We start from the raw sequence: 27,991 nt of genomic DNA, 5'->3' as shown, positions 1-27,991 counted from the left end.
TACTATGTAGCTCAAACTGACTGCAATCCTCCTGCCTCAGTCTCCAGAATGCTATGATTATAGGTGTGTGCTACCACACCCAGCTAACTTCTTGAGTTCCATTTTGCAGTGCCAGTTACAGGAGGATTGCTGTGGAACTTTAAAAATGAAATTTCTTTCCTTTTAGAGGTAAGCAACTTCTCCAAGCATGGCCTCAGGGCCTCAGTCCAGCTGAAGTGGGTAGAATATACAGTGGCTGCCCGGCCCTGACTCGTTCCTTTCCCACTGGAAAGGGGACAACGAGCTGAAGATGGCTGGGGCCAGTGGGGCCCTGCACTCTCTCTGTACTCCCTCGTCCCCTTTCTCGGTGTGGAAGACCCTTGCCCACCTGCATGTGGCAGGATGGCTGGGCCCCTCTATCTCCTCAGAGCTTACTTTAACAAGTTTACCAAAACTTATGGCCTCCCTAGATTCAGTGAGCAGTGAGCAAACAATCGTGAGCATGTAAGCCTAAGTGGCCAGTAACAGCTGTGATTCTGAGGCCAGCCTGGACTACATGAGTTCAAGATCAGCCTGAACTGCACAGTAAGACCCTGTCTCAAAAAAGAAAAAGAGAGGGATGGGGACGTAGCTCAGTGGTGCCGCCACCTGCCTCGCAAGTGCTAGGTCCCAGGTTCTATCCCCGATAACAAAAGCAAAAAAAAAACGGGCTGAGGATGCTGCTCAGGGGAGCACACACGCTTGTGGAGCATGTGTGAGGTCTCGGCTTCCATCTATACCACAACAAAAAAACAACTGACTGAATCCTGAAGTTCATTTCAAATTTAAGGAAAATGCACTTTGCAGACCTGGTCAGAAATTGACATGGTAATAAAGAATCTACCAACTAAAATCAGCCCAGGAAGTGAAGGATTCACTGCTGAATTTAGGGTGTTGTATTAGCAGTTCTTCTCAAGCTCTTCAAAATGAAAGAGACAGAGTGCTCCCAAATTCACTTACGAAAGCCAGCATCACTGTGATCCCCAAGCTGAAAAAGACCCAACTGAAAAAACTATAGGCCAATCTCCTTAATGGACATAGATGCAAAAATCCTTACAATATTAGCAAATAGGATGCAACACATCATCAGGAAGATCATACGCCATGATCAAAGCAGCTTCATCCCAGAAATAAAAGTGTGGTTCAACATTCGGAAGGCAATAAATGTAGTGCATCACACAAAGAGAACCAAGGTCAAATACCAAATGATCACATCATAGATGCAGAAAAGGCTTTCGAAAAAATTCAACACCCCTTCATGATAAAAACCTGAAGAAAACAGGTACAGAAGGGCCTTACCTGAATATGGTAAAAGCTACATATGACAAACCAAATGCCAGTATCACACAAATGGGGAAAAGTAAAAACATTCCCCCTAAAATGAGGAACAAGACAAGGGTGTCGTTTATTACAGGCAGCTAAATTAGACAGAAATCAATGTACCAGCTCTCAAAGAAGTCAGCAGAAAAACAGAGACATCAGGATCGCAGCTGGAGGTGCACCTGAAGAAGGGCGGGGCTCGAACAGAGATGCACCAGCCAGCCTGCCGGCTGGGAGGAGGGCATCTGCAAGACACGGAAATGAGAAGCCCCTGGCCCAGGGAGTCCAGGCAGGTGTCAGCCGCCCAGGTGGGTGAGCATCTGGACCCTCCCTTCCCAAATGCCTTTTTTCTTTCCAGGCACCCTTGCTATACGACCCGTTTCCCTACTGGATCATTAGCTAAGTGGCTACACTTGTAATCCTATGGATTGATTATAGTTTGACACGTTATACCCGCGCATTGTGACTTTGTTGTATAACTTACTCCCCACAATTGGACTTGGTGTCAACCCACTTCCAGGATCCCTCCTGTCTTTCAGGAACTATTTCTCAATAAATCTTTCCTATTCTTTAAAAAAAATGGAAATCATAATATTACTTAAACTCAACAACAGAGAAAAAACAGACGGGAGAACCCTCCCTAACGGAAGGACCCTGTGGGACAAGGGGTCTCCCGTGGCATCAAAGCTGTGGGCAGTAGAGAGGCGCTGATGATGCCTCAGATTCAGCAAAGACACATATTTAGACTCTGGACCCCAAATGAACCCGGAGGATAAATGTAGACATTCAGCCAGGTGGCATCCTATCTAGTAATTAGGCTCCTGAAAACTGAAGGCAATAAAAATTTCAACATCAGGATAAAGAAAACACCTTGTGGATATGCAGGATCCCAAAATATTTAATTACGGAAAAATGTGCTGCTTCAAAACAGGTGAAACACAGAGAACAAAGAAGGTGTGGAGAAGCAGCATGCAGCTCACACGTCAGAGGGGAAGGGGCGAGCCCAGCAGGAGCACTGTTCAGTGAGCCTGCCCTCCCCGGGGCGTGGGGGCTGGATGAGAAAAGCCCTAATGTGCCCGTGTGCAAGAAGATAGCCTCTGACCAGAGCTGCCATCCGCAAATGGGACACAGAAGCTAAAGAAAAAGATGACTGCGCACCCCAGAGAACACTGTTAGGAAAGGAAAAGTCACGGGGTGAGACAGGGTTCCGCTAGCAATACTGGTGTGGTCCTATGTCCCAAACGCAATAGCGCCTGGCTGACAGGGAGACAGCTTGGGCATCTGCGGGAGCAGCAGTGGCCAGACCCTCTCCACTGCAGCGGCACAAAGCCTACAGGTGCAGTGCTAAGAGGCCCTGAAATGATAACCAACAACCACAGGAGCCACAGGAGTTAGCTTCGGTCCCTCACAGGAGAAAAGTAGACAGCAGGGTCCTCTGCACACCCAGTGCCCAGGCCTGACACACACACGGCCATTCCTGCTTCACTGCAGACTACATTTCAGCCAGGAAACCTCCTCACAGGGCAAAGACACCATCCTGACGGCCCCACTGTGCCAAGGCAGGCGGAGTCCTTGAAGGGGAGGTCACCTCGCTCCAGGCAGCCGGGAAGGACCCCCACAGCAAGAGTGCAAGCCCACATTAGTGCACTCACCATGCTTCCAGCTCGTCCACAGTCAACCTCTCTCATTACGACTTCAGCACTGTCCCTTACCCACCTACATTTAACTTTATCTCACTCGAGGTTAGACACCTGCAGCCCATCCCTCCCAATGCCGCGGTGACGGGTGGGTGTGCTGCTTCTCTTAGCGCTCCCTCACACACTTCACACACACTGGGTCCCGGGTGCTGGGAGTGCTTCTCCTCAGTCTCACACGTTACTGTGTGACCTCTGCTGGCATCAAGTCCTCCAAACGGGGAGGGCGACACCTGGACCCGTAGGGCCTGTGAGGACTGCAGGGCAGAGGCCATGGCGACTCACCGAGCATGGATGGGCAGCAGGGCGGCAGACAAAGCTGTCCTATGCATGCTCAGGCAAGGAGCAACAGGAGTCAGCCTCACTTGAGAACCCGAGGGCAGGGACAACTCTCCCTTCCAAGCCGTTCCTGCTTTTAATGCTGCTCTCAGGGAGTAAACTACTCTCCCCAAGTAATGTTCTGCTTTCACAATGAAGAAACCTCAGCGGACTAGAGCAGAAGGATGGCCATGGGCCCCTGCAGTCTCTCGCAGAAGCAGGCTCTCCTTAGACTCTCGCAGCAAATTACTCTGTCTCCAGGGAGACCCCCATGGGAAGCCAGGCTCCAACAGATGACTGCCAGGCCCGGCCAGCAATGGAGAGGTTACTGCTTGCCAGGGGCAGCAGGAGCTGGGGAGTCTCGGGTGCTGGTGTCCAGTTCTGCATGTGACCCATCCCTGATGTCCCCAGCCTCACTCGCTCTGAGCACTTCCGAGCGGGTTCTCCTTCCAGGACACCCGCCCGCTATCCTCCCTTCCATCCTGAGCAGCCGTGGCGGGGCTCCCCACTGGGCACTGCCTGTTGTCTTAGGAAAGCTGTGAAGGCATGCTTTTAGGGAGAGAAAAAAGCCACTCTCTGAGTCTTCAGCTCTAACCATCTCTTTCTCTGTATAGCTAAGGACTTCTACACACAGATTTCTTACCCTGTTTCTGTATATTTGTACACAGCAGATAAGAAACCAGCATGCCAAAGAGGGGTGTTAAGGATCCCATCTCTCTACATGAGCGCTGTGCCTTCACACACCCAGTAAGCAAGCGCCCTGAAAGCAGTCACTCGCACAGACCCGGAGGCGCCGGGAAAGAGCCAACACCACCACCGGACGCTGTGGGCAGACGCGCCTTCTCCCACACAGCCACTCTGTCCTCACATGCACTTGAGTTCTCCCACTTACCAAACTCCGGTACTGGCCCTGGAATAATCTTGAAGTCCGACTGTGTGAAGACTGGGATCCCAGGGAGTCGAAGGACTTGATGCGGTGCGAGGAGGGTCGGGCGCACACGGAGTCACTTCCCAGGCCTATGTCTGCGGAGAAGGAGCACACAGAGATCCTCGAGGCGCCCACACGCACACCCGCCAGCAGGGCCCTCAAAGCCAGCCACTGACACAGGCACAAAGCAGATTCTGTTTGCCCCGTGAACACCTGGCATCCATTCCCCAACCACCTCTCCAGAAGTCATCTGGAGACGACTACTTATCAGTTCTTCTCTAGTGTCACTTTTCAAGAGTTTGTGGAACGCTTTGAGACCGTTTTTAATACTTCTCTTCACCTCGAAAAACAAGCCTGTCTTCCAGCTACAGAGCAGAGAACGGCACCACACGTCTGCTCCTCTAAGACCAGGTGCGTGCCCTTGCCCGCCTTCCAAGCAGAATTGTGAGTGTTTTCCCCACATCGGGCAGGCCCAGGCTCGGCTCCACGCCCCAGACTCCCGCCAACCACTAAGCAAGGTCCAGCAGCCCACTGCTTATTTGTGATTCCACTCAGAGAAGGAAAGGTCAGGCCAGGAGTCCTTTCCTGAGGAAGCCACGGCTGGAGAGCATGTGGCACAGCGGGCTTCCATAAGGCTGACGGTCTCCGGGCCCCCTTCCGGCACACCTGTTTTCACTGTCCTGTGTGGTGGCTATAAAACTCAACATTAGCTGTTGAATTCTGAAGTCTGAAGACATCACAGGAAAACTCAGAGTCATAGCAGCTCTTGGCACACTCTGTGTGGCAACACGAGGTCCTCATCCCCGCAGGGGGCTCCCAGGGCAGGCAGTAGAGGAGCTCGGGTGTCCCTTCCACTCCTGCCTACATACTGCTGCCAGTGAGTCCCTGTCAGGAACAAGCTGGCCACCTCAGCTGTCACAGTTCAAAGGTGCCATCACTTCTAAAGTCTTGTGCAGGGCCAGCGGTGAGTGCCACACAGTGGTCTCCACTCTTTTGACACCTGAGGTTACCCCAGGACAAGGCCCATCACGGAGGGCATTTCCTGCAGTCGGCTGTGAGGCAGCCTGGCCTAGCCTGCCCTGCTGCTCCAACAGGCCCTGGCTGAGAGGCCAGCCAAGGCCACCCCCAGGGCTCAGCCACCAGTGACCGGAGCAGCATAGGCCGGCCGGCATGGGAAGTCCACTCTGCCAACCCTCTGCCACAGGAGAGGACTTGGGCACGAAGGGCCACGGCCCATTCCTCACGGCCAGAGCACAGCATGAGGGGTAACGGAACAGGCAGCAGCAGACCATCTCCACAGCTCAGCTCATCAGGGCCTTGAGAACCAAACACCAAAGGCTTCAGCCCCCACACCCCAAATGCAACAGAAGAGTCTTACCTGCTGTCACTTTGTTTAGAGTCACTAAGGAACTGAGGACCTTGTTAAAGTTCTGCCCCTGATATAAGTCATTTGCATCAAACGTCTGAAAGGGAAAATTAAGCAAAATTAGTGCCAAGTCTCACACCATGTGTAAGACAGAGCCCCAGAGGCTGAGGGGCAGTGTGGATCCCTGGTCAGCACTGCGGGGCAGCAGGGTGTGCGGCGCAGGCTCCTCCAGAAGGCTCAGCCCAGCAGGGTCTTCCAGTCAAGTTCCACAGAGGCCACAGGGGCGGATGCGAATGCAGCCCACTCCACAGCCACCAGGAAATGCAGCCCAGAGGGAGGAAGTGGCCGGGAGGGGGCAGGGCAGGACCAGGCCTGGGCAGCCCCACCCAATGGGCCTATCCAGGGACCGGAGCTGACTGGAGCCGGCCCTGGCAGCAGGCAACTTCACGCCACCCACATGGAGCTGGAAGAAAGTGCAGGAGGGCACCAGACAACGCAGGCAGCGGGGTTGTGGGGCCCGTGGGTGTGTGCTTGCACGCTTGTGAAGAAACACACACAGCTCTTCCCAAATGCTGGCTAAAGATAACATGTCACTTGCAATAATCAAATAACCTCAAACAAAAATAAGTTTAGTAATCAAACCACCCACTACTCCGTCCTAGGAAAACTGAAAAAAATCTCAGAGGTTAAAAAAACCACAATGTAGGGCCAGGGATGTAGTTCAATGGCACAGCGCCTGCCTGGCAAGTATGAGGTCCTAAGTTCGATCCCCGACACCAAAAGAAAAAACAAAAAACACCATGTATTCAGATACCAAAATACCTATCACACTGTGGACTTTCTCTCCCTGGGGCAGAATGGGTCACGGAGGGAGGAGACACCTCTGTGCCGCCTTTGCCTGTGCCCACCACCCCACTGCACCCTCCTCAGCAGAGCCTGCCAGGAACTCCCCACTTCCTGCCTCCCGCCTGCTTCCTTCCTGGCAGAGTCTTACTCACCCTGCTTCCTGAAGGAGGTGGCTGGACAGTCACTCAGCCCCAGCAGTTCCCTAAGCAAATGTCGCCAGGCTAATTCCATGGTGGATGTCTGTGTGCCGTCCATCTCCCCTGAGAGCAGCAGGCATGTGCCAAACGTCCACTGGGGTGTCCCAGCCACACAGCCACCCAGCCAACCTCACCGTGAATCTCAGGTCAAGGAACTCTACAGAGTCAGGCATGATAACGCACACCTACAATCCCTGTACTCTGAGAGGCTGAGGCAGGAGGGTTCGAGGTTCAGGCCCCACATGGGCAATTTAGCTATTCATCGAGACTGTCTCAAGACAAAAATAAATAAATAAAAAGGCCTGGGGATGTAGCACAGTGTGAAGGCCCTGGATCCACACTTTATTACCAAAAAATAAAACAAAACCAAAAATTACCTCCAGCTAACTGTCTTCTGTGTACAATGTCTGAAATAATGAGATTAAAAACCAGTTCACACATGAAGAGAAGACTGAGAGGCCGGAAAACCACCTCAATCCAGAGGCCAATCGAGTCACTAGGACAGCAAGGCGCTGAAACACTGCTCATTGTCACTGTCCACAGTGTGCACGGTAAGGAACACAAAGACCCAGACACACCACACCCCACTTCGAGCCAGCAGCCCCGGAGCACCCATCCCCATCGGAGCAGAGCTGCACTAGCACCTCAGGGCCCGGTGCTCTACTCAGCCACGGCCCCCATGACGTAGGAGGAACCCGGCTCAGCAGGGCTGCCACCAGGCTCACCGACCACGGCATCTACATCATTGCGTGGCAAGTACAGGTCTTTAAAGAACTGCGGCTTTTTAAAGAATTGAAAGCATTAACGTTAAACTGGACTGGGGGTCCACGCCTGCAAGCCCAGCACTTGGGAGGTTGAGGCAGGAGAATCCAAGACTGAACCAGCCTGAGCAACCCAGGGACTTAGTGTGATCCTTGTCTCCAGACAAAAACATTAAAACGGGCTCACAGCAGGGCTCAACAGCCAGTATGGGGGGGCAGAAGCATTAACATCAGTAGGCCGCAGCTCCTCACACCTGAACTCTGAAGGCCCCTCAACTGCAATCTAACTCTACGGCCTGGGAGAGTCACGCTGCGCGTCTGCAGAGCAGCACACACACAAACGGCCACTGACCTTCATGGCGGCGGAGAGGCGGCGAAGTGGACGCAGACCCAGAACACAGGATGTGTAAATGGGGCGGCTTCCTGCTGTTCCAGGGCTCTGGAGCTCTTCTCCTGGAGACAGGAAGCGCCCTACCAGCTGTGCCCGCCCACCACCCTCGGGCGTGGTGTGACATCACAGCCCCGTCCCCAGGGGAAAGCAGGACAGAGGTGACACACAATCCAGCAGAGGCCCAGGCCCAACACTTCCCAAAGGTGGAAAAGAAGCCTTGGCAGAGTGAGCACGTGCCCTAGAGAGGAAGCACAGAGCCTCCACAGGACTGACAAAAGCACATATGCACAGATACCCCAGTGTGCACGTGGGAATCACACAGTGCAGGACACAGCGGCGTCTCAGGGCCTCCCTCCCAGCACTGTGTGCTCCAGGGCGGGAAGCGAAGGGAGAGGTCCTAAGAGCCTGCTCCACTGTCCCCAGCCTCTCTTCAGGGGCATCTGGGAGCTACACACGCAGATTCCTGGAAGGCCAGCAAAACATCAAGCCACCTCCCCACCATTCAGAGCAGAACCCCAGAGGGACACCTGAAAGTGGGGATCGTGCTCCTCTCCCAAGGATCCAACGTAAACCAAGGCAAGGCCATCAGAAGGCTTACACTGCCTCTCATGCCAAGGACAGGATAGCCACTGGCATGGAGAAGGACACATACAACAGCAGAGCCCACTGGGGTGCAAAGGTGCACTCTGAAAACTCACCCTTACTTTGCATTAAGTGAATTAAATGTGTCATGGAATGACCAGCTATTTCCAAAGTACAAGCATCTCTTTTTTTCCATCAAGATGCTCGTAATATTAAATTTACTACTTCTGACTTGCTTTTCGTATTTTACTTCCGATGTTTTACTTTCAGTGATGCAGAAGGAAATAAAACAAACACCAAGCACACAGAAACCAGGGAGGAAGAGAACCAGTCCTGAAAAGAACAGAAGCTCCTTCTGAAAAGCCTGGCATCTCTGGTCGGCTGGAACAGGCACAGGAGGGCAGGGTATATATAGGAGGAGGCATCCCAGAGACCGCACAGGCACTGCACCAAGCTCAGGCCCTCAGCCTCAAGACAGGGACATGGATCGGGAAGAGCCAGGCCAGCCTGCATCGAGAGCCTGCCAAGGCCTTGCACTCCAGACCAGGCTGCTCTTCACCCTGGACCCTGGATGAAGACAGCGCTGGGGGACAGTGACCCCTCTCACGGGGTCAGGCACAGCTTCCTGACACAGCATCGCTTCCCAAGGCCACCTTCAACGTCACCCTCAGGCCCCTGATGGAGACACAGCACATCTCAGAGGATGACAGAAGAAATGGGACACTACACGGAGCCAACAGATCACTTAGGACAAGATGTTGCAAGCTGGTGTCTTTGAAATACGACCGTTCCCCACAAGCATTATCACTGCCTGGTGAGCAGGCTTGCCCTCCCTCCCTGGACTCAAAACACAGCCATGGCTAACGGCTGGCAGCTGCCGTTACAGGAGTCTCTGGGAGGAGACACAAATGCCCATGAGCTAGTCTGGGACAGCCCGCTGGCCATCAGCAGCTGGGCACCTGCAAGGGGCAGACGGAGGGCCACTGGGTACCTGGGTGGTCCCCTGTTCTACAAACAGCCGACTCTAAGCCTGGGGACTCAAACACCACACGTGCTGGCTCACAGCTCTGGGCGGTCATCCTGGGCCACTGAAGACATGGACTCCAGGAAGCAAAGGTGCATGGGGGTGACACACAGCTGCTCTGCCTACCACCTCGCTGGCAACCTCACCTGCCACGCTGCCTGTGACCACCTCGCAGCCCTGACCACAGCACAGGCAGCAGGGTGCACACCTCAGTGCCCCATGGAGCACAGTGCCAGGCATGGCAGCAAGCGAGCCTCTGTCCTCATCCCTTCTATCCACCTCAGCACTGCTGGAGACCAAGGGGACAGGGACCAAGACTGTCCCGGTTCACCCAACACTCACACTCTGAGGGCCACCATTCGCTCAGCTCCCTGGCAAGTTTATGATAGAGCTATTTTTGACACAAGAAATTGTTATTTTGGCACAGTTCTGGAATGTGGCTTGCAAAGTTTAAAAATATAATTTTGTCCTATCACGTTGTCAAATAGAATTTGTGACTCTAGAAGAATGAGTGAAAATGAATCTTAAGTGGTGCTATTTAAGTTTAATGCAAATGGACTGTGTTGTAGAGGATGTGTGAAAAGCAGACACCCAGCCCTGCATTTTCAGCTCCGTGGCTTCTATAAATTTTGTAGAATCCCACCTACTCCTCCACAGGGATCAAATGAAGGTCAACCAGGGTTCTATCAACGACAGTACCTCACCCTCCATGCACCCAAACCGTTCATTTCAGATTGAATGAAGAATCGAGTCCCCTTCAGTTCTGCAGATCGCACCACAACAACCTGAACACCAAGCAGGGAACATCTGCTCTGAAAGAAACACCTCACGTGTCCACTGGCTTCCAGAAGGGGAGCCCAGGAGTGGGAAGAGAGGCGGATGCTGCAACCATCCCTCCTGCCACAGCCTTCAGAAGGAGCTCAGAGCAGGTGAGGGCAGGGACAGTAGTCAGCTGTGGAGGACCAGGGCTCCCAGGGCCAGGCCGGAGCACACACAGCCCGGAAGGACATCACAGACCACTGCTGGCTTTCACCTGGAGACTGTGATGCCAGCGACAGCACCAGGGTGGCAGAGCCCCACATGGGCCACACGGGTACGCCACAGCACCCACCTTCAAGGGTCAGAAGCACAGGCCACACAGCGCTGTCTGCAGGGGACAGAGAAGGACAGCAGCAGGAGCAAACGGTCAGCAAGAGTGGGACACCAACTCCTTAACATGAGTGAGCAGCCGAGAGCCCAATGGCAGACCGCTGCCACCACCCATGGCCCACGGTGCCAGGGTTAGGAACTGGCAAGGAGGCACCCACTGCAGCCAGGGGGCGGAGGCCACGCACACCTCGAGTCAGCAGGCACAGTTTGAATGTAGGAGCGCCAGAGCGCCCTCCAAGAGCTGTGCGTGCTGCTGCAGGGAGGACAGGGCAGCTGAGCCCCTTCCCCATCCTGCAAGGAGGGTGGCCTCAGTGGGTCCCAGATTCAAGGACACATGCTGAGGAAGAAAGGAACAGACTCCTCCCTGCGGCAACAACCCCCAGTCCAGGTGGCCATGTCTGGAGAGCTGTGTGGGAAACAGACTCTCCCTCCTGCTGCCACTGCCTGCCCACCGCAGCCCGCGGGCCTCTACTCCAGGAGGAACAGCCCAGCCGGCACCTCCAGAGGACGCGACAACAGCACCGAACTATGAACGCCACACAGTGGCAACAGGACGGACAGGTGGGCCAGCTGTGGGGCTTCGCTCTCAACAGCATAGCACAGCAGTGGCTTCTCTGCCCACCCTTTCACTTCAAATGTCTCAAGTGGGCACGAGAGCAGCCGGCAACGCAGCAGGCCAGTGGGCAGACAGTTCAGGAGGAGCTGACCAGCCAGTACCTCTGCCCCTGCAGCCCCACTGCTGGCCAGGCCGGAGGCTGGAACGGAGGCCAGGACATCGCTCTGGCCTGCAGCACCTCGCCACCAGGCCACATCCCTCACAGGAGGAAGTCACAGTGCAACCTCAGGAAAGGCAGGCTTCTGGCCTAACCACTAAAATACAAAATACACCAAAGTGTACAACAGCAGGGACTCATACAGAAAGGGATGCGGGGAAGCAGGAGACAAGGCAAGCACATGGAGCTCCTCTCCGCCCAAACCACTGTCCGTCTCCTGCTGCACCCCACAGAACTCGGCTACCCATATGCCCGGTGGGAAGGCTGCCTCCAAACTGTGCAGACAGGCAATGTCTTGGAGAACAGCTGAGCTCCCCACTCTCCAGGAAATCCAGACGAGGTGCTCCAACTTAGCACAACCTAGTCAATGACCTCGTGCTGCCTTGAGTTGGGGGATCCTGTTGCTCCAGGCCACTGAACTAAGATGCCAACAAAATGCTGGCAGCCAGGAAGGGATCGCCTGGACCTGGTCTTTGCAAAGGGGTAAACCCTCTGAAACTGACACAACTTGAAATTTCCTAAAAACATCCCCTCCCCAAGCTGCCTTGCCCTGGTCCAAACAGAGTCCAAACGCTTGACCCTGACCACCACCACTCCCCCAGAAAAAAATGCATTTCCGACTGCAACCAGAACACAAGCCAACCCTAAGGTGCCTCGGCTCACACAAACACACACTGCCAGGGACTAGGCTCCAAGCCCCTCACTAACTGGCTCCATGTTGAAGACTAAGGCTTTGGCAGTTACACAGCCTAAATGTCCTTCACCCCCAGCCCAAAGCACAAAGGGCTGTCTGGTGTGGCTGCTCCACCCACCACAGTCCCTACTGCCCACAGCCTCAAGTCCCGAAGGTAGACCCAACGAGGACTGACCACCGAACTCGTCACAACTCAGGACCAGAGGGAGGTCTGTGGGTGGTTCAGGCCCAGCTCTCAGGAGATCGCTATGGGATTTTACTCCATACAGAGGCACCCACACAACAGCCAAGACCCACCCAGCACCACAGTGGACGAGTGAGCTGGCACTGACTTGGGCACCTTCTGACGTGAGGCAGGGAGAAGCAGAGAACACCGTCTACAAAGAAGTCCTGTAGAAAATGCTTAGTCGGAGTCCAGTCACAGTCAGACTGCAGGTGCTGTGCAAGACACATGCCAGGATTCTTGCAAAGCTCAGTCGTGAATGACAAGCAGGAGGATCTGCTCTATGTGAGAGACAAAGCAAACGTAACTCATGACCCTTGCTCAGAGCCTACATTTTGAAAAAGGGAGAAGCTGTGCAGGTCACTCTGAGACCACTGGAAACCTGAACAGGGACTGCACGTGAAGCACCATGAAAACGACGTCTGCTGGCTTAAGTGAGGTCACAGGACTGGGATCCGTGAGAATGCTCTTATTTAAGCTTCACACACGGACGCACTCAGAGGTAAGTGTCACGAGGTCTGAGACAGGGCTGTGCTCTTAATCGATCAGCAAAGACGATCTGGGTGTGCAGAAGCTTGGTGAACACGAAGGGCAGTGTCAGCACCAGGAGCTGGACAGGCAACAGGCCTCTGCCACACTAGCCTGCCAAGCAACCTGCACAGTTCTCAATGTTACAAAACCAGCAGGAGAGCAGGTGGTGGGCTCTCCACAGCACCCACTCACCATCCACAGTCCTGAGTCCTCTCCTCAGTCCTCAGGCCCCGCCTGCCACTCCTGCTCCTCACCAACACAACACCAGCAATTCCCCAGGGGCCCTGTGTCTCTTCCCCACAATAAGCTGCAGCAGATGCCCCCCCCACTCCCCACAACAGCAAGCCGGCCAAACCCCAGGGAAAGTGGGACAGCATCAGGACCACTTCCAGACTCCCCGAGGGCTGGGCGATGTCTCCAACCCAGCAGAAATGCCACACAGACTGACGGACACTCAGACAGGAACACACGCTCTGACTAGGGACGCTACTGTAAAGCACACCGGAAGGACTGGGTCTGACTCCCTCCTGGGAGCTGGTGCTCAGGCTGGTTCCCAGGACACCCAGGAGATCAGAGCCAAGTGCCCGCCCGAAGGCCAGGACCTGCCAAGAAGAGGGAGGGGACAGTCCCTTCTTACAGATGACCTGGGGTGTGCTTGATTTGTTTTCAAAATAAAGGCGATGATGACTAAGATCTAATCAAAGAAACCCGTTTTACTAGACTCAGGAGAGGGCCAGGCTCAGTGGTTCCATCCCCTCACCACAGGGGGAGGAAAAGCAAGAAAATGGTGGGAGAGAGGAGGCCAGCCAAGGGAGGAAGGCGGGCAGGCAGTCCCGAGTGACGGCAGGACCTTGTGGCGCTGTGCTTCTCCAACAGAACTTAGCCGGCAAGGGACACCCACAGGAAAGCCCCGCCACGCCAACCTCGAAGTGAAGCCACCTGGAGACTCAAGCTAGGGCAGAACCGCTGCCTTGTACACACACTGGGCACACGATGCCAGGCCAGAATAGGCCTCCTCAGCCATGTTCCGGCACACGGGAACAGCTGCTAAGTGAGGGACGTCTCCTGATGTGACACATGCGTGCCACGGCATGGGGCCTCCAGTGCACCCGCGGCTTGGGGGACCCATTCAGACTCGGGCCCACAACCACCTCCCTCCCCTGGGTAGCCAGCCTGAGCTCAGCGGGGCTCCTCCAGGGTAGGGGACAAAGGGCGCCACTGCAGTCGCACGTGCCCCTCACTGCCCTCTCCAGGTCCCCATACGGGGATCACACCAGGACCTGAAAAGCTCTGAATGGCCCCCTGAAGGAAGGTGGCCATGAGATGCCCAGCACTGTGAGGCGGGAGCACAGCACACACCAAACGCCGGGGCCCACCACGGCTCTCAGCAAGCAGCTCCATTTCATTTCACCGCCTCATGGCCTCCACAGGACCCAGACTATACTGTCCAGGTGGGGGCCTGACATGGGCTAATTCCAACTGCGCTGTGCTAGGGCTGTGAGAGAGACACGCGGGGTTCTGATGACCGGAAGAGCAAGAGAAAGCAAAACTGCTCACGGGTACGTTTACATCATCACATGTGGGGATCGCCTCTCAGAAACGCCAGGTGCCAGAACGCACTATTAAAAATAACTTGTTTCTTTTTCTTTTTTTTTAATGAGACATGTGCTGTTTGACTCACAGCAATTTCTCTTGCACAGTGCTGATCTAGATGCCTGGCCATTTCAGAACCGTGAAGGGGAAAGTCATCTACACAAAAAAGCAGTGTGGACGGAGGTGACACAGCTTGGCAAGGCATTGGGAGGACACAGAGGGTGACCTGGGACACTCTTGCCTGCTGAAATTAAAATGCCAGTTCATCAATTTTCCTGAAAGTGACACAATTCCATTCTGCTGTGCAACCGTGCAGTCCACTGTGCAGACAAACCGCGTTCATCTGCTGTGGGCACCTCGGCCACTGGAACATGCCTCAGGGAACAAGGCCACCAGTGTCCTGCAGTGTGAGCTGGGCAGACCCGCTCAGGGTAGTTCTCCTGGGGTCCTACACTGTCACTGCAGCTGTCCTGCGGCCTCCCCACCAGCAAGTAGCGCAGAGGGCTTCGCTCCCTGCACCCTCCACAACATTTCCCTTTTGATTCTTGAGGACAACATCCTGGCTGGGATGAGACGGAATCTCAACGTGGTTTTCACGTGCATTTCCCTACTGGCTGAAGAGGAACACGTTTCTCTACACTTACTGGCCATCTGATGTCTTATAAGAAGAGCCCGATTCAATTACCCATTTATTGATTGGGCTGACTGGTGTTTCTAGAGCTCGTTATGCAATCTAGGTATTAATTAACGCTGCATGGGAAGAGTAGCTGGCAAAGGTTTCCTCGTCCCGTCAGCCGTCCCTTCCCTCTGTTCACGTTAAGCAACATCAGCTAGACTCTCAGAGAGACAAGGACCGCATGTTCCCCTTACATGAGGAACTTTTAAACATGGCATTAGCTGAGCATGTTGGTGCACACCTGTAATTCCAGTACTCAGAGAGGCGTAAGCAGGACTGCAAGTTCAAGACCAGACTGGGCAACCTGGTCACTTGGCAAGACTTTCCCAAAATAAAAATTAAAACAACAAAGCAGGGATGCATGTGGACGTAGCCTTGGGCTCAATAACCAGTTCAAAAGAGCGGCCATTCTCAGACATGAGGAAAGGAACAGGGGAGGGTGGATATGGCCCACATATGCATGTATGAGGACAGCACACTGAAACCCAGCATTTTATAAATTAGGTGCGCATAAATGATTTTTAAAAACAAAAAAAAAGAAAGCACGTTCTGTATACACAATGGGATGCTACACAGCACCCTTAGGAAACAGACCTGGCAGACACATTATGCTATGTGAGCAATATTTCCATTTTGTCCAATGGTACTTTACCATGAGCTTCCCAGCACCTAAACCACAGCAATTACAAACACAAATTGCTTTTACATTAATGACTAAACATTTTCTTACTCATATTACATATTAAATAAGCCCTTAAGATGAAAAAAAGAGCAGTTACAATATCTGAGAGGAAATGGTTTTTGCTTTTTTTTTTTTCTGATAGTGGGGATCAAACTCAGGACACCCTGAGCTTGCAAGACAGGTGTGGTGCCACTGAGCTAAATCCATGGCCCTGTTTTTGCTTTTAAATACCCACAAAATGCTCAGGGGAAAGCTCCTCACATCCCCCAGATCCTTTATTGTTTAACTTCCCTAACTAGGAAAGCCCTGGCAAAGGCGAACACACTGCCAGCCCTCCTAGAGGACCAGGGTCCAGCTTACAGGGAGTCGGCCCTGGCCACAAACCTGCCTTGCGGGCCATCTACCTGCAGCACTGAGCAGCAGTAATTCTGTTCCTGCGCCCCTGAACCCCGAAGCCTGCAGCAACAGGTCCTAGTCAACGTCAGCACAAGCAGCCCCCATGTTTTCATTGGTCCAACATGTTTTTCAAGATTCATTTGGGAAAATCTCAACCGTAAGCTTGGCTACAAAATCTATAATAGAACTGAGCATTAGGCAGTCACATAATAATTTTTTTAAATTTCCTTTAGAAATACACAGAGGAATCTGGGCATGGTGGTGCACACTTGTAATCCCAGCACTTAGGAGGCTGAGTCAGGAGAATCCTCACAAATGCAAGACCAGCTTGAGCTATGTAGTGAGTTCAAGGCCAGCCTAAATTATAAAACAAGGCTCGGTCTCAAAATAAAGACAGACAGGCACACATGCGCACGCACACACACACACACACACACACACACACACACACACAGAAGAATGTTTCAGATATGAGGCAGCCCCTCTCAGCCCTGGAGAGCCACCTGAGCTGTTGCCCGGCACCCTTGACTCTCCAGCCACTTGCCTTTCCACACAGCCTCGAGGGGCCTCAGGGACATGCCAGCCCGTGCCAGAACACCTGTGCCAACCAGGAAGGTGGCGCTCCCATGTCCAAGTTCCTATTCTAGCAGCCCTTCCTGCGCATGTGCACACGTCAGCTAGCCAGGTACCCAGGAAGGCGGGGCCCCGCTCACACAGGAAATACTTTGTTTACCCTCAGGGAGAGAAAACGCTGCAAGGACAGCCAGGCACAGAGCAGTGCGGGGTACAGCTGTCGTGCACACCCACCAGCAAGGCTGAGTGACAGGCAGAACCCCTCCAGGGACTGTGTGCAGGCAGACGTGGAGGCCACACCTGGGATTCTGCACTGTCCTATCAAGCTGTCCACCCTACGAAGATAATCTAAGATAAAGACTTTGTACAGAAATATCTTCATCAAAGGACTAGCATCTGAAATATATAAAGGCTAAAAAAAAATCAGATCCCTCCCAAAGACCTAATCCAAAAATGGGCATCTGAAATGAACACATTTCTCACATAAAAAAGTACAAGCAGTAAATAAACATATGAAAAGATTTTCAACATCAATGGTCATTCGAGAGATGCAAATTAAAACAACGCTGAGATTCCATCTCATGCCAGAAAGGATGGCTGCTATCAAGAAATCAACCAATAACAAATGCTGAAGGGGTTGTGGGGAGAAAGGAACCCTTCTCCTTTGTGGGTGGGAATGCAGACTAGTGCAACCCCTCTGGAAATCATGTGGAGACTCTTCAAAGAACTAAAACTAGAGGCTGCATTCAACCCAGCTGTTCCCTTCTTGGTATCTTCTCAAAAGAGTTAAAAGCATCACATCACAGTGATAGATGCACACCTCTGTTTACAGCAGCATGGTTTGCAATAGCTGAAGCTTGAAAACAGTCCAAATGCCCATCAACAGATGGCCGGATAAAGAAAATGTAATATTTATATACCGTGGAGTACTAGTCTGGCATCAAGATGGATAAACTTGACTCATCTATAGCAAAATGGATGCACCTCTAGACCATGATCTTAAGTAAATTGAACACAAGTTTAAGTATTGGACTGTTTCTCTTGTGTGAGAAACCCAACGGGTAAAAAAGGAGCACAATAGAGAGCAGACATTGGGAAGCAGGAAGAACATGTTCAAATGGGAAGGGGAGCAAGAGAGGAGGAAGGTAAGGGAGGAAGGAAGGGAAAAGGAAACCTACATCTCAGGACTCACTGTTTACCACAGTGCACACTTAGAATGCACCTCCTCATCCAAAATGGGATTCTTACAAGGCAGCCATTAAAATCAGCAGACAAATATTCAACAAAGTCACACTATTTCGAGTCCAAGCGTCACACAGCATCATGTATACTTTGGAGTCGTGGGTAGTTTCCGAGAACCTGTACATGTGTAAAGCCAGAAAAGTCTAAAAAGTGACTACTAATCTGAACACTGGTTATCTTTAGATGCTAATTTTTTTTTTGGTTTATTTTCTTAACTTCATATAATCAGTATGCATTAATAGGTAAAAAAAAACAACCCAAAAGCACACAATGTAGTTCAAGCAACAAAAGGGAACACGGGTGAGGAAATAACAACTCTCTATTAGAATGTCAAATCTACACAGTGCTGTTCTGGAGGCTCTGTATTAACGCATCTATATGAAGAGCAGTTACTACTGTACTGTGCTGCCCCGTTGTACAAGTGGCACAGTTATTACACCTGCAAAGTTACTACACTGAAGTTATTACACCTGTACTGTCACCACACTGCACAGTTATTATACCTGTACTATTACCACACTGTGCGGTTACTGCACTGTGTTGTTACTGTACGGTTACCACACCTGTACTGTCACCACACTGCACGGTTGTTACACCTGTACTGCTACCACACTGCAGAGTTATTACACCTGTACTATTACCACACTGTGCGGTTACTGCACTGTGTTGTTACTGTACGGTTACCACACCTGTACTGTCACCACACTGCAGTTATTACACCTGTACTATTACCACACTGTGCGGTTATTGCACTGTGTTGTTACTGTACGGTTACCACACCTGTACTGTCACCACACTGCACGGTTGTTACACCTGTACTGCTACCACACTGCAGAGTTATTACACCTGTACTATTACCACACTGTGCGGTTACTGCACTGTGTTGTTACTGTACGGTTACCACACCTGTACTGTCACCACACTGCAGTTATTACACCTGTACTATTACCACACTGTGCGGTTACTGCACTGTGTTGTTACTGTACGGTTACCACACCTGTACTGTCACCACACTGCACGGTTGTTACACCTGTACTCTCACCACACTGCAGAGTTATTACACCTGTACTATTACCACACTGTGCAGTTATTGCACTGTGTTGTTACTGTACGGTTACCACACCTGTACTGTGACCACACTGCGCGGTTGTTACACCTGTACTCTCACCACACTGCAGAGTTATTACACCTACACTGCTCCCACTGAATAGGTGGCATAGTTATTACACTTGTACCGTCACTGCACTGTATAATTATACCTTCACTGCCCTCATTGTACTGGTGGCACAGTTAGTGCACCTGTGCTATAACACTGTAGTTACACTTCTACTGTCCTCACTATACAGTTGACTGTTATTATACCTACACTATTACTACACTGTACAGGGCTACACCTGTACTGTTATTACACTGTAGTTACACCTGTACTGTCCCCACTGTACAGATGGCACAGCTAGCAAGCAGCAGAGGAACAGCAGCTGGTGAAGGAGCTCAGGTTGCTGCCTGCAAGCAGGATGGCAGGTGTCACCTCTGCAGCCCCTAAGGAAGCCCACACCCCAGGGCCCTGCACAGCCCAGCCATTACCCACGGGCTCAGACTCCCCATACCTGCTGGCCCATGATGTCTGGAGATAGAGCCCAAGCACCAGCCCCATCTGGTCATTCGGGTGGGGTTACCCTAGAGCAGTTAAGTGTTGAGGACACATTGTGTCTGTGTACCTTCCTACCTGGAGGACAGGGATGTGTGTAACTCACAGTCCTGTGTGAGGTGGAGGAATACGCAGGGAAAGGGACAGAAAAAGAATGAGACGCATTGCATCCAAACACCAGCTCCCCATGAGGACCATGATTACTATGTACTACAAGCATGTGCTCATTAACAAATAAAAAGTTTACATCTAAAAAATAGAACTACCTAAACTGAAAGGGGACTTAGAGAAAGGAATATAGTGCAGGCAGAGAAACAGAACGTAAAATTACTCTAATGTAGAGAAGACTAGTACCTTTGTTCAAGGAGCTGAAAGAAACCCAATGTGGCTGCAGTGTTGCAGGTTAAAGAAAGCTACCTGGTTTAAAAAAGAGCGGTCAAAAAATAAATACCAAGTCATGAAGACCATTTAAAGATTTTTTTTTTTAATCCTAAAAACAATTAAAATTCACTGACAGTTCTAGTAACATGACTGGATTAGCAATTGTAGATCATTGTTATGTGTCTATACACTACTATATATTTATAGTAGATGCCTAAACTCATTCATATGAATACATAGAGAAATACAAATATATGAATACATATTTATTTCTTGGTAGGTGAGTAATATGTTGATCTATATAAAAAGGGAGAGAACAAGGTGATAGGGAAAAGATTTACAAACTACTGACTTTAACTACATCTTGTTTTATAAAACCTTGGAAGTATATAAATGTGTGTCTTAATTGTATAATAAAGTTTAATTTTAAAACAATGAGTGAGAAGTATGCAAAAGAGCTTCAGGAGGTGTCATAAATAAGCACAGAGCCATGACTGCTACCTGAAACAGAAGGCCAGAGGGTCAGTGCACACAAGCACAGGCAGCTTAGAGTCTCTCTCGCCTCCCATCTAGGCGCGAGACATACCTCACATACCGGGGAAGCCCGAAATTCTAACCAGGACATTCTTAGGAAGAGCCAGACATCAGTGTCCTGCTACTCTCCGCAGTAAACTTAACTCTTCAAGAAAAAAACCAACTTTAATCATAAGACATGTGCAGTTCTAAACAGGGTCATCTCCCATATCGGCTGATCTTATTACATCACTAAACGCATGGAGAAAGCCTAGCTTCTTAACAAATGCTATATTACTGAAGAAAAGAAACGGGAAGGTTTTCCTCTAAAATCAGGAACGAGACAAGAACACCAGGATCACCATCACTATCTGACACTACACTGAAGTTCTCACCGAAGCAATTAGGCAGGAAAAAGTCAAAGGCATCCAAATAAGAAAGGAAGAGGCCAAAGTGTCTCTCTTTTCTTTGAAAAGATCTTACACACAGGAAACCCTAAGAATCTACCAAACAACTTAGAATTGATATATTCAATAAGGTTACAGGATACAAAATCAACATATAAAGTTCAGTGGCCCATCTATATACTAATAATCAACCATCTGAAAAAACAAAATGTCATTTACAATAGCATCAAGAATAAAAATTGGGAATAAACGTCAAGGTGAAGTCTGTATACTAAAAGCTAAAAAAAGAAAAGAAATCAAAAAGAGATTGAAGACAACACAAGTAAATGGAAGAATTCCATTTTTCCTGGGAGGTAGAATGTATACTCGCAAAAATATGCATGTTACCCAAAGCCCTCTACAGACCTAAGGTAGTCCCTATCAAAATTCCAATGGCATTCTCCACAGAAATAGAAAAAAATCTTAAAATTCCTATGAAACCACAAGACATCAAATAGCCAAAGCAATCCCAAGTAAAAAGCACCGATCTGGCAGAAGTTTGAACTCGCTGATATGAAAATACATTGCAAAGCCATACTGACGACAAGAGCACCGCGCCGGCATGAACACACGCTAACCGAACAGACCAGGCAGCCCAGAAAGACGCTCACACTGCAGTCAACTGAGTTCTGACAAGCAGCAAGAACATGTAATTGACAGTGTTGAGGAAAACTGGATATCCAGGTGCAAAGAACAGATCCAGGCCCTTACCTCAATCCAGGTATCAAAACCCAGCTCCAAGTAGATTGGAGACCCAAGTGCTGAAAACCAAAACTACTCACAGACAGCAGCCAAGAAAACAAAGGAGAAACCTCCAAGGCACTGGTGGAGCAACAAGGTCATAGATGTGGCTCCAAGCACAAGCAAAACAATCACAATCCGACAGAGGGTTTTCACCAAACTAAAAAGCTTCGATAAAGCAAAGGAAAAAATCAAGAGCAAAGAGAAAGCAACAGAGTGAGAGAAACTATCTACAGAACCACTTATCTGGTAAGAGGACAATAGCCAAAATATCTAAGAAACTGAAACAACTCAATAAGCAGAAAGCTCAATTGAAAATGGGCAAAAAATGTTTATAGCAGCAGAGTTTATAATCACTAAAACTTGGAAACAGCCCAAATGCCCATCAAGTGGTGACTCAATAAAGATGTGGGTTTTTTTTTAATAAAATGGAGTACTACTAAGCCATAAAGAACGAGAAACTAGAGACATTTATACCTAAATGAATGCACTCTGAGGCCATACTCTTACGTGAAATAAATAGGACCCAAACGTGTAAATACCAAATAGTTTCTCCTGAAAGTGTAAATGTGGGCCAAAATGTAGGATAATGTGAAACAGGAAGAAAAGGTCCAAAGGGAAAAAAGGAGAAGGGAAAGTCGGGAGCAGGGGGAGAAGGGAAAGGAAAAAATATAAGAAAAGGAAAAAATAGAAACAAAATCTTTGTAAAGAGGGAGGGGCAGAGGGGTTGAAGGGAGGAAGGGGAATGGGGAAAAAACTAAGAACCAAGCTACATCATGTAAAAGTACAAATTCCCAATGATGAGTGTCATCATGTTGTATATCTTTTATGGACCAATAAACATAATGAAAATAAATAAGCAAGCAAGCAAGCAAATTTAATTTTAAAAGAAAAATGAGCAAAAAGAGCCAGGCATGGTGGTGCATGCCTGTAATCCTAGCACTTGGGAAGCTGAGGCAGAAGGATCACTGGGAGTTCGAAGCCAGCCTGGGATACATAGTGAGTTCAGGGCCAGCTTGAAGTACAAAGGGAGACCCTGCCTCAAAAAAAAAAAACCTAAAAGGGCTGGGGTTTTAGCTCAGTGGTTCCAGTGCCTGCCTTGCAAGTACAAGGACCCCAGTTTGATGCCTGGAACAAAAAAAAAAGAACAAAAGCCTGAACAGATGTTTTTCGATAAACATACATATGACCGATACATGAAAAAATGCTCAACACCACTAGCTTAATGAAATATCACCTCATTCGGTCAGAATGTCTGCTGTGAAGATGACAACAACACATGCTGGTTGGTAAGGATGGGAGAAACGGGAAGCTTCACACTACTTGTGGACCTTAAACTAGTAAAACCATTGTGGAAATCAGTATGGAGATTTCTCAAAACCCTAAAAGTAAACGACCCTGTGACCCACCAGTCCCGCTCCTGGACATATACTCACAGGAAGTGATGTCAGGTAGGGCAGAGACATCTGCAATCCCATGCACAATGCAGCACTACGCATAACAGCCGAGAAACGGACCTAACCTAAGCACCGGTCAATGGACAGCTGCAGAAAGAAGAGATGGCACATGAACATCAGGTGTGGCCAGCCAGGCCGCAGACTGCACGCACCTGTGTTGACAAATATTTTAAGCCAGGTGTGATACGTGCCTGCAATGCCAGTGCTTGGGGGACTGAGGCAGTAAGATCACAAGTTCTGGACAACCTGAACAACTTAGTGATTTAGCAAGACTCTGTATCAAAAATAAAGAGAAAAGGCTGAGTAGCTAATTTTGTGCAGAAATCCCGTGTTCAATCCCCAGTACCACACACACAATTTTAAAAAGAAGTTCTGTTACTTACATATATTAACTGCAGCCCAAGATAACTCCTCCTCACTCAGCATGGCCCAGGCAAGCCAAGCATGTCCGACCTGGAGGCTATAGGCTAGACGTGCTTGGTATATACAATGGAATTCTATTTGGTCCATAAAAGGAAATCCCATTTGCAACAACAGACACAGGTGGAGGACATTAAGCTAAGCAAAATAAGCCAGGCACAAAGACAAAGATTGTTCTTAGTCACTATTTTCATTGCTGAGACAAAATTCCCAACACCCAAAGGTAAAGGAGAAGTTTATTCTGGTGTACAGTTTGCAGAGGTTTGCACCAAGGCAGGGTGACAGGGCAGAGAAGCCTCACAGAGGAAAAACTGTCTATGGCAGGGCAGAGCAGGAGAAGCAGAAGGCAGCAGAGCAGTGAGTTAGCAAAGCAGCAGCTGCAGCTGCCTCTCCCTTTAATCCCTTCCAGGCTACCTGCCCTTTAGTGGTGCCACTCATACCCAGGTGGGCCTTCCCATTAACCACACCCAGAACTATTTAACACAATCAGCGGGCTAATTTAGTAATCACACCTTAATCCAGCAGCACACACTAGATCCAGCCACCTCTGAAAAAGCCCCACCTATGACCTCATGAGGCTTTGGGGTGGGGGGACGTCTAGACACAGCCATAACAGACTGCATGATCTCACTTATACGTGAAATCTAAAAAAATCCAACTCATAAAGGGGTTGATGGAGGTTGGAGAGGGAAAAGGAAAATGCCAATCACAGGGTACAAAGTTTCAGTTAGGTAAGAGGAGTTTGGGGGGGGTCTATTGTACAGTATGGTGGCAGCAAGTAATAATAAGGTATTACAGACGTCAACATGGCTGAAAGAAATTTTAACTATACCACAGAGAAGTAGGTAGGGTGATGGATGGTAAATTAGTGTGATTTAATCATTCCACAATGTATTCAAGTATCACAGCATCAGACCATATCCCACAGACACAATTTGTCAACTTTAAAAATATGTATGTACTTTTTAAAAAAGAATAAGCAGCTAGATTATGAAGCAAACTTCATGTGAATACTGTGGTTGGTTTACATTTAATTCTCTACTGATCTGAGACCGAAAAGCTAACCAAACATGTCCAAGAGTGAGAACAGGAAAAGAGCAGATTCCTGCTCTGAACCACCTGGACTTGGCTGACTTCCGCCTCTACACTATTTGGGAGGTGGGGGGTACAGGGATCAAACTAGTGACCTTATGCTTAACGAAGCAGGAGGCAGAACCTCTGAGCTAAATCCCCATCCCATACCCAGATAACTTTAATAATGGGTGTGCCCAGCAGGTGAGAAGATGGATGAAACCAGGGTTACTTTCCCTACCAGGTCAACGCACCTGTGCAGGTGAAAGGCGAGTCATGCTCTGTTCATACTGGGCGGGTTCCCCTACTCCTCGGCTAGCACGAGAACAGGGTCCTGTAAAATACTCTTTTCTTCTCCAGGACAATGGTGGCAGCACTGTACGGGAGCCCGTGATCGCTCTTCCAAAGAAAACCTTGGCAATGGTATGAACCTCTGCCCAGACTCCCCAGATACAGTCAGGCTGCTCCTTCTCGCCTTCAGAAATGGCCAGTCGGGTCCAGGCAGAGGATCAGGCTATGAAAATCTCCGCAGGGCATGGTGGAGCCGAGCAAGCTCTCTCCCCAACTACAACCCGCACTTTACAGAGGCCTGAAGACTCAAAACTTAAACACCTGAGTTTATAATACTACTTAGGTCCATTTTTTCCATCAACATTTCAAAATTTATAACTAAAAAGCTATATTAACTATTATCAAATGTGTGCAAACACTAAATATTAACAACAGTAGGCACTCTTCTTGTAGACAACTACATCAACATTCACTGCTATATTACCCAGTAACGTTGTTGATAGTATCTTCGAAGCTACATGTTATTAATTTGGGCTTAAATTAATAAGTCTGTACCTAAAACAACTGGAAGCTTGTGTCCTTCACTTCTGGTCTTGAAATAAAAAGCTTATAAACATATTGCAGGTGTGACAGCTTTAACCAAACACAGCTTTTCCCCCCTGGGAAGGCAGCCTCTGCTTTTGCTAAGTTACAGTTTTCAGATGCTTAATTAGGTAACATTGTATTGGCCAACAAGTCTTGGCAGCTGATGTGATCATCTGAATGGAAGGGAAAAAAATGCACACCCCAGAGGAGCAACTGGAGAAGTACTAGAGCAAAGCCAGAAAAACAGAAACTACTCTCGATTTCCTTGGTGTGAACAAATGTCCCCAGCGTGCCTGGCCGGCCTCACTAAATCCCTTCTCCTGAAACAAAACCTAAGTACAGACATCATCATCCCTGCTATCTTCACAATCACTGAAGTTGTTTTTGAGATACAAGCAGAAAGAAATTACCATTGCAGTATCCAGTTTTTCTGTCCAAATCAAGTTTTTTTTTCCAAAAAAGGCACATGCTGGCCAGGGATTTAGCTCAGTGGCACTGCACCTACCTCAAAAATGCAAGGTCCTGAGTTCTATCCCTGTACAAAAAAAAAAAAAAAAAAAAAAAAAAAAAAAAAAAAAAAAAAAAAAAAAAAAAAAAAAAAAAAAAAAAAAAAAAAAAAAAAAAAAAAAAAAAAAAAAAAAAAAAAAAAAAAAAAAAAAAAAAAAAAAAAAAAAAAAAAAAAAAAAAAAAAAAAAAAAAAAAAAAAAAAAAAAAAAAAAAAAAAAAAAAAAAAAAAAAAAAAAAAAAGAAGAAGATATGCTGAGCAGCAAAGAAAAGCTGTTAGAGGTCGTCTAAGTTCCATGCCTGCTTTCCAGCACAAACCGCTTGCTTTTTAAATTTAAATATAAAAATGTTTTCTAACTTAAAACCAACAGTGCTTCTCAAAATTTAACAGTAAGTACAAATGGCACGAGACTCTTTTATAATTAATTTTCAAAATTCCTTTCATAACTGGAACAATTCATTTGGGGATATGATTTTCTTCAGCTAATTAAGATGTGGACACAGTGAAATACCTAATACAGTAACCTCTTTTCCTTTTAGAAATCATTAGAAGAGGTGAAACCAGCAGCAACTAGGTAATATATATACCAAAAAGGGTCTATTACAAACACAATTCAGTCTGAAATAACCCCTGGGAAAAGCACTTTAACATCAATATCTATACAACAAAAGCTAATCTGGAATTTAAACTGTCTTAAGTTTTGGGTAATTTCAAATTTTCTCTTCAATCTTTTACCTTTCACAATGTAGTAGAAATGGAACACTGATTTTTTTTTCTTTTAGAAGGACAATTTGCTATGGACTATAACTTCAAGTTCCCTTGATCAGTAATACACACTTATCAAAAGCCCACTCTCTTCGTAACAGGTTGATAAGCAACTTTCTTCTGGAGTACCTTCACATAAACTTGTAATTATACAAAAAAACAGTTGCTACACGAGATAGCAAAAGCAACCTTTCTGGAAACTAAAGATGTGGGTTTAACATTCAACCCTCTCTACAGGCCACACACTCAAGTCAGATAACCTCAATGTGCAAATTGAGTTTGAAAAACGGTACCGTAAATAAAACTCAGTAGTTCGAGGATAATAAAATCTTATAAAAAGGCAACGCAAGGTAACAATTACTACTACAAAAGCATACTATCACAGCCAACTAAGGAAGTTCGATCGTGAAAGGGCAACCCTAATGAAAGAGGCCTTACCGCTTATAAGGAGCCCGCGGGCTTCTGCAGTCTTCCCTCATCTGTGACACTTCCTCACCCACGTGGTGTTTGCAATGAAGGTCAGTGGTACTTCAACCTCTATAATTCCTGTACGTCTAACTTCAATCAAGTAAACTTGACGCATAATCTTCTCTCACAACTTCGATGGTTTCTACATTTCCCCCACCCTGAGAAACCTATAGCAAGAGACTGTCCTACAAAAAGGGAGCCCCCATAGGCTTTCACACAAATACTGCTGCCTAAGAGGCCGGTACAACCCATTGATCTCAGTCCTCACCTCAGGAACTAAGGCTAAGCACTCAAGTAGCAGACCTACAAGGCAAGATTTAAAAAGAGAACTGACCGCGAACACCTCCGCCCGATCTTCCCAAGAAAAGCAAAGCTAGATCTCTGGATCTAACGCACTACTTTGGGAATAACGAAAATGACAAATGGTAAGAAAAAACAATCCCAGAGAGATGCCACTGAAAGACGTTTTGTCTTTAGGACAAAACGTCGTGCAACATGTAAAAGACGCTCACCGACGCTGTCTGCTCCCCAAAGGAGACACAGGCTCCTATGAATTCTCTGACCTAAACACGAAGTGTCACAGATCCAGGAAAATTGACGAATTTCTAGCCTGAAGCAGCAGCAGCAGCAGCAGCACAGGAAGGAGCGAGGCCAGAAGGGTTTCTGGTCTACTTCATCTCAGCCCGGCCCTGCCCGGTCACCTGCTGAGGACCCAGTGGACCT

The 27,991-nt window shown here is 48.8% G+C and overlaps 1 protein-coding gene and 1 long non-coding RNA gene across 4 annotated transcripts in view; both read right to left on the bottom strand.

The window, feature by feature from the left end:
* Arhgef7 (Rho guanine nucleotide exchange factor 7) overlaps positions 1-23,237 on the bottom strand; it is a 72,735-nt gene extending 49,498 nt beyond the window's left edge. Inside the window, exons 1-3 of one of the 3 annotated variants that reach the window (XM_010619963.3) lie at positions 23,143-23,237; positions 5,657-5,741; positions 4,243-4,373 (exon numbers count right to left, since the gene is read on the bottom strand). In XM_010619963.3, coding sequence (XP_010618265.1) covers positions 4,243-4,373; positions 5,657-5,741; positions 23,143-23,205 — 279 coding nt within the window. In that variant the 5' untranslated portion in view covers positions 23,206-23,237. Of the gene's footprint in view, positions 1-4,242; positions 4,374-5,656; positions 5,742-7,800; positions 7,874-23,142 lie in introns of those variants that run through there. The other 2 variants (XM_010619965.3, XM_033760976.1) reach the window with 2 other exon arrangements.
* Positions 23,238-23,401: 164 nt separating this feature from the next.
* LOC117285136 lies at positions 23,402-26,020 on the bottom strand. Its single transcript, XR_004516115.1, has 3 exons — positions 24,909-26,020; positions 23,547-23,721; positions 23,402-23,437 (listed from the first exon to the last, which is right to left on the bottom strand). It is a non-coding gene; the product is annotated as an uncharacterized LOC117285136 (long non-coding RNA).
* Between the last annotated feature and the right edge of the window lie 1,971 nt (positions 26,021-27,991).

Source organism: Fukomys damarensis, unplaced genomic scaffold (assembly GCF_012274545.1).
Source record: "Fukomys damarensis isolate Sample0158 unplaced genomic scaffold, DMR_v1.0_HiC HiC_scaffold_6, whole genome shotgun sequence".
In the NCBI taxonomy this organism is placed as follows: Eukaryota; Metazoa; Chordata; class Mammalia; order Rodentia; family Bathyergidae; genus Fukomys; species Fukomys damarensis.
The sequence above is the reverse complement of the archived record's forward strand: the minus strand, read 5'-3'. Positions and strand labels throughout refer to the sequence as shown.